Here is a 15,194-nt window from a genome sequence, read left to right as displayed (position 1 = left end):
GAGACACCAAACTTAAATGGATACTAAATTCAAATCTCAACTAAATTGAAACTCAAATTAAATTTCAATTAAGTTCAACTTAAATCCAAATTAAATATGATTAAAAATCAAAATCCAATTCAAAATAATTTTTTAGTTTAAGATTCATTCCAAATCCAATTAAAACTTGAATTATAATTAAATCTCATCAGTTTGATAATATTTTAGCCTTAAATTGTAAAAATATAAAAAAATCACAGGTTTTAAACCGTGTGACCCTGTCTTCGTGCCGGTTGTGGTTGCCACCAACTCTTAAATATGTTCATTCACTTTTCCCTTAAAAACAAAGACATCATCCTAACGCCTCTAATACCGGATGTGTTTTTAGGTAATGTAGTTTGGCCACATCTCCAATCATTATAAAACCGAAAATTATCCAATCGTTGGGGGTTGGGGGTAGTTAAGAGACGTAGCTGCGAGGAAGTTTCTTGTCGGTATGGCAATTGGGTATGCCAAGTACTGAGTAAAGAATTAAAAAAGGGAGGACACGAGAATTGAATGTAGTATTACCAATCCTAAGAAGCTCTTTCATTCATGGATTAGAAGAGCAGGAAAGCTAAGGATTGCAGAGATACCCTTTGATGGTGAAAATGCCTACACTTGCTCGCTGTTGGCTGCTTATTACCTTCTTCTTAATACCACCTGGCTCATCCAGATGGCGCCTCTTGAGCATCTTCTTCAACCCTTTGTGGCTCATACCCGCCGGAGTATTTTTGTGGCTGAAGGCGTCAGGAACGTGGGTAGTGATGATTCTCTTTGCATTTTTCAAGTTCGTGTTCTACTTGATTGGCTCTGCCTCAAGATTCTTGGCCGTTTGGCCTGAGGAACTGATTCAGTCTGAAGGTGTTGAAGATGCAGCAGAGAGCGGGGACATCCATAACCTGATTCAGAGTATAGTGTGGTGTAGTATTTTTGAAACCATTCCACTCGCTATTGAATCTCTAGGAACAGATGATGCTCACATAGTGATGAATGAAGTCCTGAGTAAAGAAGAAAATCCTGCGACTTATGAACCCATAAGGACAGAAGAAGTTCCAACGCTTATCAATGAATTCATCAAGCCAGAAGAAGATCGAGCAACCAACACAGTCGAAGAAGAAGATGACGACAACGTCGACGATGCGGTGATGGTTCAGTCAATTGATGCGCCATTTTTGGAGGCTGTAAGTTTGAGCACTGACACAGATGCGTTAGCTAGAATGGGCACCTCGAATCTGTTGGCTTTGTTGAGAGGATTGGAAGTACAAGAAGAAAGAGAAGTTGATGGATTTTACAAAGAGTATGGAGAAAGAATGGCGCAGTTTGATCGCCTCAACTTTGAACGGGCTAACGGATTAAGTGGGTATTCACTAATTCTTCTTGATATTTTCATGAAATTTTATTCAGTTACCTGTCTCGTTTCCTTGCTTTGTCAAACAATTTTGTAAATCTTACTGTCGTTTTGAAAGGAAAGTTTGCTTTTAATACCTCATATTTGTGAAACTATGAAACAAAATTTTGGAAAAGAGAAAAATATCGCACTGTGGTTTTCCCCGAGTTCCCAGTGGCGACGATTAGCATTTCGAAGTCATGAACCAAACCATCTGTTAGATCAAACTACAAAGTCATCTGAGTCAGCAACAGTTTATAGTGTTGGAACACCAACTATGATCAGTAACTAATTGCATTTAGCGTCACCAACTTCCATGACTCAAATTTGGATTCTGCCTTAGCCACGCCTGCCCTAACTCAAGAACAGTTAGGCTTTTATATTCTAGCTAGCCTATTCACCCTGACACCTGAAATATCGTTGTACTGTTTCAGGAGCAATTTTGACAAGACTGTTAGGCGATTCCAGTTTACCCCCGAAATTTGCTTTTGTTGTGTCTACTCTGGCAGATAAGAGTCCAGGGAACACAGCTGCTACAAGGAAAGATATTAGGAGCATAGAAGGAGAGTTTGAAACGTTCTATGTGGGTCAGGCTTGTTTGTGTTGGGATGCCCTTCAGTACCAATACATGAAGGTTCAAGAGATGGCATCCTCTGATCCACCAATGAGATTGCCGTATGATAAGATGGTTGGTAAGTTCCAGCACTTCAGGATTCTGCTTGAGAGATTCATGGAAGACGAGCGCGGCGGAGGTGAGAGATTTTGGAATTATACTCGAGGTAGGCTTGCCTCCAGAGACTTGCTGCTGGTGCCTCCTCTGTCAGGTAACGTTGGTCTTGGTTTCTATTCCTAGGTGCCAACAACTTGTCTTAATTTTGGTCTAGGATTGTGATGCCTATAACTGCTGTTTCTTTCCTTGTGATCAAGGCTTCCAAGATTTAAGCAAACTATCCTTTTAGTCTTTGTTTTAGTTCCTTCGTCACTTCAGCTGAATGGTAAAAATTTTCTACATGTAAAATGGCGATCATACAGAAGTTGAGAGAACTGAAGGTGGGAGCATGAAGCCAAGTACACTGCTAAAGATTGTGGAGGAGATCATAAGGTCATTTTGGATTTTCCTCGCAAATGACAATAAAAAACCAGCTCAGCGTCTGCAGAAATGGCTACTTTGGAATGTGAAACAAGTGGAAGATGCCAATGACTTGGAGATGCTGTCAAACATCCAACGGACACTTCAAGATGTATACAGATGGCTTTTCCTTTTCTGCTATGCTTTACCAAATGGATATCAATTGGAACAATTGTGACTTTTTTTAAAGAAGTAACAATTGTGACTTTTAATGTTTTTTCTTAAAACATTTTTTTCCGCAGAAAGAAACATCAATGAGAAATTTGCAGAGGAAGAAAAAAAGAAGGAACCAACTTCAAGACTGGGACAGAGTTGAGCACTTGTTCTGCTTGATCGACCTGAAGCTTGTTTCTAGAGTACTGAATATGTCCATTGTTTCAACTCAACAATTGCGTTGGTGTCAAGACAGACTAGCAAACATAAACTTCGATGGTGGTCGTCTCAAAAGAGGCCGCTCAGCCCTCCTTTTCCCATCCTCAAGAATTTGACATGGTAGACGGCCACCCCCTTACTCTTTAGGGCCTCATTTCTTGGATATTTTACTCTTTCAAACGTGTACAGTTTGCACAGCAGCACTTGAAAACAGTTAGCATACCTTTTTTGAGAAACAGATCCCATCATTTGAAATAGGATGGGTTTTATCATACATTCAATCCTAGCCATCCAGCAGAACCATTTAGCCATTGATTGGATGGCTAGGATTGAATATATGATGGAACCCAAATGTTGGGATCCGTTTCCCCTTTTTGGAGATGATGCACTCTGCATGCTGCTTTGGTTTTACTTTATGTATAATATATGCTTTGAAATTGTATATTGAGATTTTACCCTTTCTAATGCCGGGCGTATTGCTTTTTTGTGCTTCATTCTAATGCTGGGCATACTGCGCTGGTATACTTCATCCTTTGAAATTTTATGTAGACTGCTTTTGCTTCTGCCAGATTAGATAAATCTTTTCTCCTCAGGCCTTTCCAGAATTTCCGCAGAAATTTGAATTGCCAAAATCGGTGGCCTCCATTTATGGCAGCATTTGTCAAGGGAGCCTGTAGAGTTGGTCTTTTCTCCCCTGCCTCTATATTCTATACAATTAATTGACTTAATATGATTGTCAATGAGGTTGGGACGTCATGACATGGTTTCTTTCATGGTTAGATTTGCAAACCAAGGAAATATTATATGCTTGTGCTTAATGGTCTTAACACCGACTCCTCTTGTATTTATTGTGCATCCTCAGGTAAGGCCTGAAATTAGCCTGATCTGAGTGGCGCTTTCCATTCGTTTATGCAAATCATCGTTCTTGATAAGTGCCTTTTGAGGATAAAGAATTGAGTGCTTTTTCCATGCTAAAGCAGTTCTTGCAAGGGGTTGGAAAACTACAGTCGCATCTTGCTCTTGCTAATTCTGCTAAACATATGGAGTCAGCACCTGCCATATTTGATGTTATTAGACGTGCTGCAAAGACATTATGTTAAAATGGATATCAGTGGGCATAGAGAAAACGATAATGATGGATATAAATCTTCTGTTATGATTCAATTGGCAGATTACAAGAGTATATATACATTTTCTCTTCTTACATGAAATACAATCCCACAAATTTAAGGATAAAACAAGAAAACTGAATGGCGTCGTCATTCACTGATCATGCTTTCCATTTATGGCAGGTCTCTATCTTCACGCTCCTTTCATCTTCACGCTCTTTCCTTCTTCAATGACTTTTACCCAACACATCACTTCTCTTGCATCCACAAAAATATTATTGTTCAGAATGGTCCATTTATTGTAACGAGCAATACATCTGCTTTTGTAGCCTTTGGATGTCACGACAGCGCGCATGCCAGATGCTGATTTAGATTCTTTGTTTAAATACAAGAACTTCGGCATCTTGTTTAATGCCATTTGATCTTTTAACAGCAAACAAATCCTACAGTAACAGATAAGAATCTCAGACTACATGCATGTAAGGCTCATTAAAATAGTGTAGGAACTAAAGTCAGTGACTTCAAATAATATTTATAAATCTGCAGTATCCTTGGCGACCCATATATATATATATATATATATATATATATATATATATATATATATATATATATAGAGAGAGAGAGAGAGAGAGAGAGAGAGAGAGAGAGTTTGTCCCTGATACTATATTATGACTATGCTTTGAGATAAGACTGTCTTTGTTTATGTTTTTTCTTTGGCTGTTCTGCCTTGGACTTTTGGCCTTTAAATGCATGTGTGCCTGCATCACAGACAGAAAAAGAGGAAACGTACACAGAAAATTTTCATTTTCAGGTTATAGAACTCTTGGAAAACATGGTAGGATAGGATTAAAAAATAACCTTTAACTTTATGAAATTCAAATATTATAAAAAATATTATAAATTGCGTATAGCAAAAAATAATCACATACCCCTTTATTTTTTTATATTTGGAATGATCAAAGCAATGAGATTAGCTATACACTTTTATATATGATCTATATGACATATCAATTAAAATATGCAAATAAAATCTAAATCAATCTTCTAAATTTGTATATATAATCATAAATAATAAAAATTAAAATATTTAACCTTTTTTTTATTAATCAAATTTTAAATAATAGACACTTGCAATTAGAAACATGTAATCATAATAAAAAATTATAAATATGACTTTAAACACTATCAAACTTATCTAAATAAGCAACCGAATGTGTCAAAACAAAAACCGGTGGTCCTGGACTCTAATAATGACTTTAAACACTATCAAACTGATCTAAATAGGCTACATTTGCTTGACATGGTGGTCCTGGACTCTAATAATGACGATGCATTTTTTCAGGGAGACTTGGCGTTAAAAGTCTCATTGTTTTCTATCACCGTCTTTAAGAGGACAAGTGGATCGAGTGATTGCTACCTCCTAACTTTCTGACTTAATAAATTATAGGCTGACACCCAGATAATACTAACAGCTGGATTCAATGTTCTAAATGGTTGTATATTATTAGTGACCATTAGAGTAATTCATGAATATCTAAATGGGCATTTAGAGCATTCTTTGAACATCATTATGTTTTCAAGTATTCAACCCTGATGAAATAAGGGTGGAGTTGTTTTTTCCTTTGAAAAGGGAACGTTTGGCGAACAATTCAAAAGATGGCCATATTCAACCTCGAAAACTTGCCCCTGCGTCTCTACCAAATTTGAACTATGAAAACTTGTCCACTATGTCACAAAGACACATGGATGCTAAGGATGCCGGATGCAGATTCGACTTGAAAGTTCAAAAAAAAAAAAAGTTATAAAAAAAAACAGGACATTTTTAATTTTTAATCAATAAAAAACTATTTTTTAGATATTTTAATGTTAAAAAGTATATTTTTATTGAAATAAAACCTTAAAACATTAAAAATATTAAAATATGGTCAGTACATGTCAGTGTTCATGTCCACGTGTCCGATGGTGTCACCTAGGACCCTGTGACATAGCTTGTCCATTAAGGCTCATGGATTTGTTGTTTAAATAAGTGCTTACTAGAAACAAAAGTTTTCACTAGGACAACTTGAGTCGATAAACTAGACCGTTTGTTGCTAAACACATACAAGATATATATCAAGAGTTTCTTATTAAGAAATTAACGATTTAAGACTATTGAAAAGAAAAAGATCTAAAAGCAAAAACACTTTTGAGTTTCCATTTAGCATTAAATGTTTAAACTCGTACACCGTGAACCATTTATTGGCAACTTGATTGCTTCCTACATTCTATCCTGCGTATTATAAAAGCAGAAGTGAGGGTAACAGGTGCCAAAAATTAGATGTTCCATGAGCTTTTTTAATGGACATCCTCGCCAATGGCCATGTGTTCTAACATTATCATTAAAAATTTATTTACACATTCTTTGTATAGACAAAAAAAAAAGTCTTACATTGCATATTGTAATTTTCTAAAAAACTCTTGAATTACCATATATAACTCTCCATCTTTCTCTTAGTTCACATGATAAAGTTGTTTAAACCATAATGCCAAATAAAAAAAAAAACTCCCATACATTTTTGGTATATACGTAAAAGTCAGTTTAGGTGGGTTTGGTTAGGTTAACAATTAGGTCAAAGTCAAATTCGGGTAAAAATAAGGTAGGCTAATTTTAACAGGTTTAGCAGAAAAATCACTATGCCCAAACAACTCTCAAATTTTAGAAGGTTTTGGACACTTTGGACTAGCTTGAGTTAAAATTTAAGGGTCAGAGGTTTATATTTGAGGAGAAATAATTAGGATAAATCATGGGTTTTTGAAGGTTTTCTGTAGGGAGAACCGAGTTTGATTCATACAGACCAGTTTGAAAAATTAATATCTCAAAACTAAGATATAATAAAATCAAGATTTTTGGAGAGGTTAAACTAGATATTCTAAGAAAGGCTCAATCCAAATTTCAGACCTAAAGGCTTACTGGTTAGGGCTAGGTGATTTTTCTAAGTCTGAACAAAAAATAGGATTTGTCAGATTTTTAATTTTGGGCATATTTGGGTTTGGGGATTCTAAACTTGGTTTGGGGGCTAAGGCAAGGTTTGGGATGACTCACCGAGGTTGGGTAGAGTGGGTGAGAGTCTGTTACAGTCGTGGTTCAGTTGGAGAATGTATGAGTTTCACAGTTAGAGTTTGAGAGAGTTGAAACACTCATTGTTGATGTAGAAGATTGCATGGGTTCTGTGAGCCTAGATTGCACTTTGGTCCACTTAGAAGAACAGACCCACTTAGGGGTCAACTTGCCCAAGATAAAAGGGATAAACCCTTAGGGAGAGAGAAACCCTTAGAGAGGCTATGAGCTAGAGAGAGAGAGAGAGAGAGATGATTTTGAGAGAAGAAATAATTCAAGATTTCATTCATGTTCAATACTGAAAATGGGGCCTATATATAGGTCAAAGGGAGGGCTCTTAAAGCCTTCACAAGTTATAAGTTGCAATAATAAGCAAATTCTAAAACTAGGTAAAACCTTGAGACCCCTATGATAAATTTAAGTAAACCTATTGGACCATACTAAAAATGGAGTCAACAAAACAAAAATAGGCTCACACTTCGGCTTCCTTTTGACTATAATTAAAGAGGGTCATAAATAGGGTTACATGAGTTCCAATGGGGTGGGTGCCACAAGGCCTTGACCTTCAAAAATAGGAGGGGAATCCCCTAAGTGGGTTTCACTTTGCTCTTCAATATTGAGTTGATGAGGTGGTGCTCCAAGTGTGGATCTCACGAGTTCAAGGGTTTGGAGCTTGGGTGTGGAGCTGCAGAAAGTGGGTCCACTCCAAGTACTAGGACTTTTGAACTCAAGTTTGGGTCTTCTTTAGTTGGGTCTTCATCGTCCCCTCTACCTTAAGAATTTCCTAATCTACTAGGTAAAAAGCTGAGATATTTTGTAATGCCTCAAAATTTATAACCCAAAAATACAAGATTTTTTTTTCTTTGATGCAAGGCCTTATCTATGGCATTGTTATATCTGGACTAAGCTCTAGGTGGCCGATCTAAGCGCAAGCATGAGCGTATATTAGTCCACTAAAACTTAGTTCGAGAAAGAGGCAACCAAAGATAAGAACCCTTTATGAAATAAATACTGAAAACACTAGCTAAAAAATTCTGATGGGTTACAGATATGAGAACAATATGGGTCTGGATCCAATTTTTGTATTGGACTTGGGTCCAGCTCCAACTCATTATTCAGTTTTCACTCAGGAATCTGATATTCAAATAACAATTAATCAATAACATCTATGAATTAACTTAAATTAATTATAAAACATAATCAAATTAAATACAAGTTAAAATAGTTTATAAATTGTTCTAAAAAAGTTCAAGATCTAAGAAACGGTCATTGGCAGCATCCATCTATAGCATCCTGCCATCCCTCTAGTTTCCTACTCATTACCTAAACATTGATAATATAAGGGGTTAAACTTCAGCAAGTCTAGGAACACAATAATCATGCATGCATATACAAAACTAAGCAAACATGTTATCAAACATCATTTAAAACATGTATACTGCAACAATTAAATCACAAGGTAATCATTTGAATATATATAATTAATACTTTTATGCAACATGTTACAAAACAAGAACAATCTCATGATTATATATCAGAATTATGAGGGCATGTTTTCACACAATAAATGTATTCAAATTTGAGGCTTTTGTTTCTCTTCATTACCCTCTCCAAAGGTAAACTTGGGTGTGAACTCTATATCCCAATTAATTTTTTTTTTACAAATAGATGTGAACTCTGCAACCCATCAATGTTCTTAGTTTACCAATGAGTGTGAACTCTACAACTCGTTGATTTTCTTATTACATATGGGTGCAAACTCTGTAACCCGTTGATTTTCTTATTACATGAGCCATTAAGCATTTGGCCCTTCTTGTCCAAATAGTTCAATACCCTCTCCTACTACTCTAGGGTAGCTTTTCAACATTGCCTTTCTCGTCATAAACATCCTACCCTCGCATACTGCTTTGAGGTAGTTTGTAGTATACCCTCGCTTACCGCTCTAGGGTATTGTCTTTCATAGCATGTGCACCCTACTCTTGCATACAAATTCAAGATAGTTTTTAGTATATGCTCGTTGATTGCTTCAGGGTATTGTTTGTTATAGCATGAGCATCCTAACCCCACATACTGCTATGAGGTGGTTACACAATTTTATATGCTCATTTTTGTGCATCCTATCCCGACTTATCGCTCTGAGGTAGTTACACAATTTTAATTGCTCATTTATGATAATCTTACCCCCACATACTGCTCCAAGGTAGTTGTTAGTATCTCTCGCTTACTACTCTAGGGTATCATCTTTCATGGTATGATCATCCTACCTTCACTTACCATTCTAAGGTAGTTTTTAGTGCTTACCACTTTAGGGTATCTTTATAGCACAACTGAAACACACATACATTTAACATCATTAGGATCACACACTATACTCTAATAAGTAGTGTGTATATTTGGTTCAGTTTTGGAAACCATTTATGTCTAACTGTTTCACTTTTTGAATCATGACATACATGCGAACAAGAGTTTCAAATTCAGAACAACATACCCAAAATTTATCAGTCGGTGTAAAATTTTGTCATGACCTGTATATGATGAATTTAAATCTAGAATTTTTAATGTAGATGCACATATGTGTTAGATATCTACAGATAAAACCTACCAAACTCATTCCAGACCAAGGAATAATAAATTTCTAACTGAAATTGGTTTTCTATTTACAGAACAGACGTGTCTGATTTGGTCTTTTTGAAGAACCATCAGCCAATAAAGTTATAATTGAAATAAATTTTATTAATTTCATTTTAATTAGCTTAGTATGTGTGATATAAGCTCCAAAAGAAATCAAGTATAAACTCTATACCATCAAATAAATTAAATTCATGCACTACAATTTGTTTCTATTCTTAGACAGACTGTGTTTTAGAAATTTCAGGTTCTGGAATAAATTTCCATGATTTTTAATTTCTAAATCATAATGAATCAATATACAATATTTTTGTCACATGTTCTTCATTATATGAACTAATACACATAAAAATATTCACCATAAACCTTATATAGTTTGGGAGCAGTAAAATCAACAAAAATATGCAGTCATCATAGAATTTTTATCAGGAAAGAAATTATGTGTTGACTTGCAAAGGTCTATCTTTCAACCCTAACCTCAAACAGACCCATTTTTTTTTAAGAATACTCTTATATGTCTGAAACATCTCTCTAAAATTTAAGAATTTTTTGGTTCACCATTTTGGAGAAGCATGAATTTCTTGCAAACTGATCAGAATAGAAATAACAAGATAAAATACATTTTCAAAAAACTAATAAATAATTTTATGTTTTTCATAAATAAAACATCATAATCATGCATTTTATGCTTTTGATTCAATATAACTACATCATACACATACATGTACATCCAAGCATGTTGTAAATACAAAGATCATATTCATACCTTGAATAAAATATTAAATTCAATGTTTCTATATGAGAAACTACGTTCTCCTCAAAAACTGATTCTCAAAAATGATTTTGAGTTGATGAAAACCTCTAACAAAGTTTTTAATTTATCAAAACCTAATTCAATCAATGCATAAACATGTTCATCATGTTAAGATACATAATCGTAACTCACATAATAGATCTACATTCTTAATCACACAAAATATATTTTTCTCTCAAAAGTAGTTTTTCAAAAATGGATTTTGGTTTATCAAAAACCTCCATTCTCTAAAACATGTCAGATTTGAGGTGGATCTAGGTTGATATTCATATACATATTTATTCATCTGGGAATCATATCCCAGCATGCTCATGCTTCTTAGCATTATACATACACCTATAGTTAGAGTTCACCTACCTCAAAAGCCAAAAATTGAAACCGTACAACTAGTAGACCTTCTTCCCTTAATGATCATCGAACACATCTACACTAGCACCAAGCTTCTCCCACGGGTCAATGAAAAAGGGAGAAGAAGAGAAAAATAAGAGAGGAAAAATAGGGAGAGAGAGCTAACTAAAGAGATAAATGAACTAGGGAGTGTGAATTGGGGTCCCTTTTATAAGGTAATTAGCTATGGTCAAAAGAGAATATTAAGTTTCTTAATCCATTTCATTATAGAATTTATCTCCTATGTTGGTTTTCTTAAAAAAATGTATGGGCAGAAGAAGCTTCCTATTTGAAAAATTCTTCTCAAAAGGTCCTTAGCAATTAGGACTCCTAACTTATTTAGGAAGTCCTACCTATTGGTTTAACTTATTTAGCAATTAAGCATGTTTACTAAGCAAATTTAGAAACTTATTATTGTTGAGAAACTCTATTTTGATGTCACATAATATGATACACTGTCGTATTTGATTTTATATAATATGATAATATGTATTCTTGAAAAATGTTATATTATGACTGGATATGTTTTTGCCATATATCTAACGAGTATTTGATGCAAGGATATCTCACTCAAAAAGGATGGAGACCTCCTGTTCAAGTACAACTATGATGCAATCATACTCCTTAAAGAAAAAGCTTGATGAGCCATGCATTCCTAAAGACCATCTAAAGAGATCGGCTACCTCAAGTTGAAAATTTTTTTCTTCTTTAGAGTCATATGTAATAGAACCTTCAGAAGCATGCATATTGCATATTTCATATTACATACTCATTCATAAAAGCTATTTCATAAAAGTATACGATAGTTTCAAAAAGCACCTTTTTGAAAACCAATAATTGTACCTTCTTACAAACCTTTATGGAAAAGGTATTTTGACATGATATAATTCATGATTTTAAAAAGAAATAATTGTACCTTCTATCATATACAAGACAACTTGAAAAGTAATGATTTTAAAAGTAGGAAAAAGACAAAACATGGAAATCGGCTACACAAAGAAAAACAAACATAATACTTGTTGAAAAGACTTTAGTTACTTTTTTAAAGAAATGATTTCAAATGTGTAGGAAAAAGACAAAACATGGAAATCGGCTACATAAAGAAAAACAAATATAATACTTGTTGAAAAGACTTTAGTTACTTTTTTAAAGAAATGATTTCAAATGTGTAGGAAAAAGACAAAACATGGAAATCGGCTACACAAAGAAAAACAAATATAATACTTGGTGAAAAGACTTTAGTTACCTTTTTACAAACCCATAGAATGTCGACTTACTTGAAGTCATCATTTTCTTTGTATAGCATTAAATACCTCCTGTAAGAAATCCTTGTTAATATCCATCTCAAGAATGTCGACTTGTTTAAAGTCTTCATTCTCTCTGTAGACATTGAAAAACACATCATAAAGAAAACTCTTGATATGACTATGTACAAATGAATATCTCAAAGCATTTATTGTACTTACACGCATTTAAAGTAAAGAAGTACTTATGTACCACAAATCATTAATTAGAATAAAGACAAAACTACATGACAGCCTACAATCCAACGTTCAATGTACTATTATAAGAAATAGACTTTTTACATAAAATATATATTACCTAAAATATTACAACGATTATTGTACCCTGTATTTTACCTTTATGGAAAGAAGACTTTTTCGAAAACCCATAAATTTGGTTTTTGAAATGACATGACATTTCACATCTCAAAAAGACTACGATTTCAAATTAGTAACGACTACTTTTTTAAAGCTATATAAACACACTCAAATAAACTATTCAAACAAGGAATGGACATGTGAGCTTACAACGAGAAAAATTACTATTCGGTTTTTGAAAGAGAGCCTAGAAAAAGAAAAGGAAAAGAAAGAGAAAAAGTCAAGAATAGCTCTTTGACAAAGAGTATCTTCTGAGTGAAAAGAACAGAACATTCTGAGAATCCTTCATTCGTGCATTCATATCTTTCTGAAGGTTCTATAGGAAGTATTGTAACTTTCTATTATTCACTGTATTTCTTCTTTGTTAAAAGAAGTAGACCTCTGAGAAAGAGGGTGTTGCCCTTCTCTGTTGAGAGAAGAAGACCTCTGTGAAAGAGGGTGTTGTCTTTCTCTGTTGAGAGAAGAAGACCTCTGTGGAAGAGGGTGTGCCCCTTCTCTGTTGAGAGAAGAAGACCTCTAAGGAAGAGGGTGTTGTACTATTTATCCGGTGACTCGGATGTTATAGTGGAAAGCTCAAGTGGTTTGCTTGGGGACTGGATGTTGGTCAGGATTTGACTGAACCAGTATAAATTCTTTGTTTATGTGTTGTGCCTTTATTGCATTATTTTTTATTTTATTGATCTATATACAATTTCACTATTCACCCCCCCTCTAGTGGAATTTCATTTGGTATCAGAGCAGGTTTGCTGGTTTCGACATAACAAGTCTTCCAACACAAATGACATCTACCTCTTATGCTCGTGATATTGAAGGTCAACACGCATCGCGTCCTCCTTTCTTCAATGGCTCCAACTATGGATACTGGAAGTGCATAATGACTATATTTCTCAAGTCCATAGATTTTGCTGTATGAAAAATTGTTGAGCATCCATACACATCTCCATCCACAGACTATAGCTTATGGTCTGATGAAGAAAAGAAAATGGCAAATCTAAATGCAAAGGCTATGAATGCCTTATATTGTGCCATTGATCAGAATGAATTCAATAGAATATCTATATGTGAATCTGCATATGATATTTGACATTCTTTGGAGGTTATTCATGAAGGAACCAACAAAGTGAAAGAAGCCAAAATCTCATCTCTTGTCAGAAAATATGAGTTGTTCAAAATGAACAAAGATGAACCCATCATAGAGATGTTCACCAGATTCACCAACATCACCAACGATTTGAAATCTCTAGGTGTAACCCACTCTTAGACAGAAAAGGTGAAGAAAATCTTGAGATCTCTCACAACTGATTGGGAGAAAAAGACTACTGCTATTGAAGAAGCTCAAGATTTGTCCAAGCTTACCTTGGACGACTTAATAGGCAATCTTATGGCCTATGAAGTCCACATGAAGGAAAGAAGGGAAGATGGACAACCTTTAAAGAAAACTCTAGCCTTTCCAGCCCTATCTGAGGATGAGGACTCAGAAAAAGAAACTGAGATTGCGCTACTTACCAGAAAATTTCAGCGTTTTATGAGAAGGAACCGGCTTCCAAATAAGCACAAAGAAAGAAAAGACCCAAAGGAAGATTCTATGTGCTACCAGTGTAATAAGCCAGGTCACTTGAGACGTGACTGTCCTCTTCTTAAAAGAAAATCCAAGACTGAGGAACCAAAGAAAAGGTTCTTCAAGAAAAAGGCTCTGCACGCTCAATGGGATGATTCAGAACCATCCACAAGTGAAGAGTCAAATGATGATGAAGCAGAAACCGCCAACATGTGCTTCATGGCAGAAAGCTCTGTAAGTGAATCCTTTGATTTCTCCTTTGAAGAACTTCAAAATGTTTTTCAGGAACTTTTTAAAGAATCAAGGAAAACGATTCTCAAAAATAGACATTTGAAATCTGAGAATCTAGAGCTAATTCTGAAAAATGAAAAACTCAGCATTGAAAATTCTGAGTTACAAAAGAAAAATCTTCTTATTGCTTCTGAAATCTCTTCTACTAGCTCCATGACTAAAAATCTGCAAGTAGAAATTTCAGAATTAAAGAGTAAAACTGAGAACCTTATGAAAACGGTTTTCAAGTTTACTAAAGGAAAAGAGAACTTGGATAAACTTCTATCCTCTCAAAAAGTCTCTTTCTACAAGAATGGTATTGGCTACTCTCATTTCAACAAGCCTTCTTGTATGAATCAAAAGACCACTTTTGTGAAAAATTCTTCTAAATCTAAAAAGGAGTACTATAATTTTAATTCCTTAAACTCCTTTAAAGCTGTAGACAAACCTAAATCAAAATGGATTTGGGTTTCAAAATCTAACAAAAAGGGACCCGACTGGGTACCAAAAAGAAGTTTTACTTAATGTTTTGCAGGCTCCAAAGAAGAAGAACAGATGGATATTAGACAGTGGATGTTCAAAGCACATGACAGAACATCCAGACCTTTTTGCTGTTCTTCATCATAAAGAAGGAGGAACCGTCACCTTTGGAGATAACAACAAAGGTTTGATAATTGGTATTGGTAATATTGATAAACCTCTTATCAAAGACGTTCTCCTGGTTAAAGGCTTAAAACATAACCTTTTAAGTATTAGTC

At 34.7% G+C, this 15,194-nt stretch overlaps 1 protein-coding gene across 1 annotated transcript; it reads left to right on the top strand.

The window, feature by feature from the left end:
* The first annotated feature begins 511 nt into the window (after positions 1 to 511).
* Positions 512 to 3,374, top strand: LOC149811902 (uncharacterized). The gene is made up of 4 exons (XM_089993316.1): positions 512 to 1,377; positions 1,843 to 2,232; positions 2,441 to 2,649; positions 2,780 to 3,374. The coding sequence occupies exons 1-4, from the start codon at positions 621 to 623 to the stop codon at positions 3,023 to 3,025; spliced, it is 1,602 nt and encodes a 533-aa protein (XP_089849442.1). The 5' UTR covers positions 512 to 620; the 3' UTR covers positions 3,026 to 3,374.
* Positions 3,375 to 15,194: the final 11,820 nt, after the last annotated feature.

This window comes from Nuphar pumila, chromosome 17 (assembly GCF_984573655.1).
Source record: "Nuphar pumila chromosome 17, dmNupPumi1.hap1.1, whole genome shotgun sequence".
Lineage (NCBI taxonomy): Eukaryota > Viridiplantae > Streptophyta > Magnoliopsida > Nymphaeales > Nymphaeaceae > Nuphar > Nuphar pumila.
Note: the sequence above shows the minus strand (reverse complement) of the source record. Positions and strands in the feature narration are given on the sequence as shown.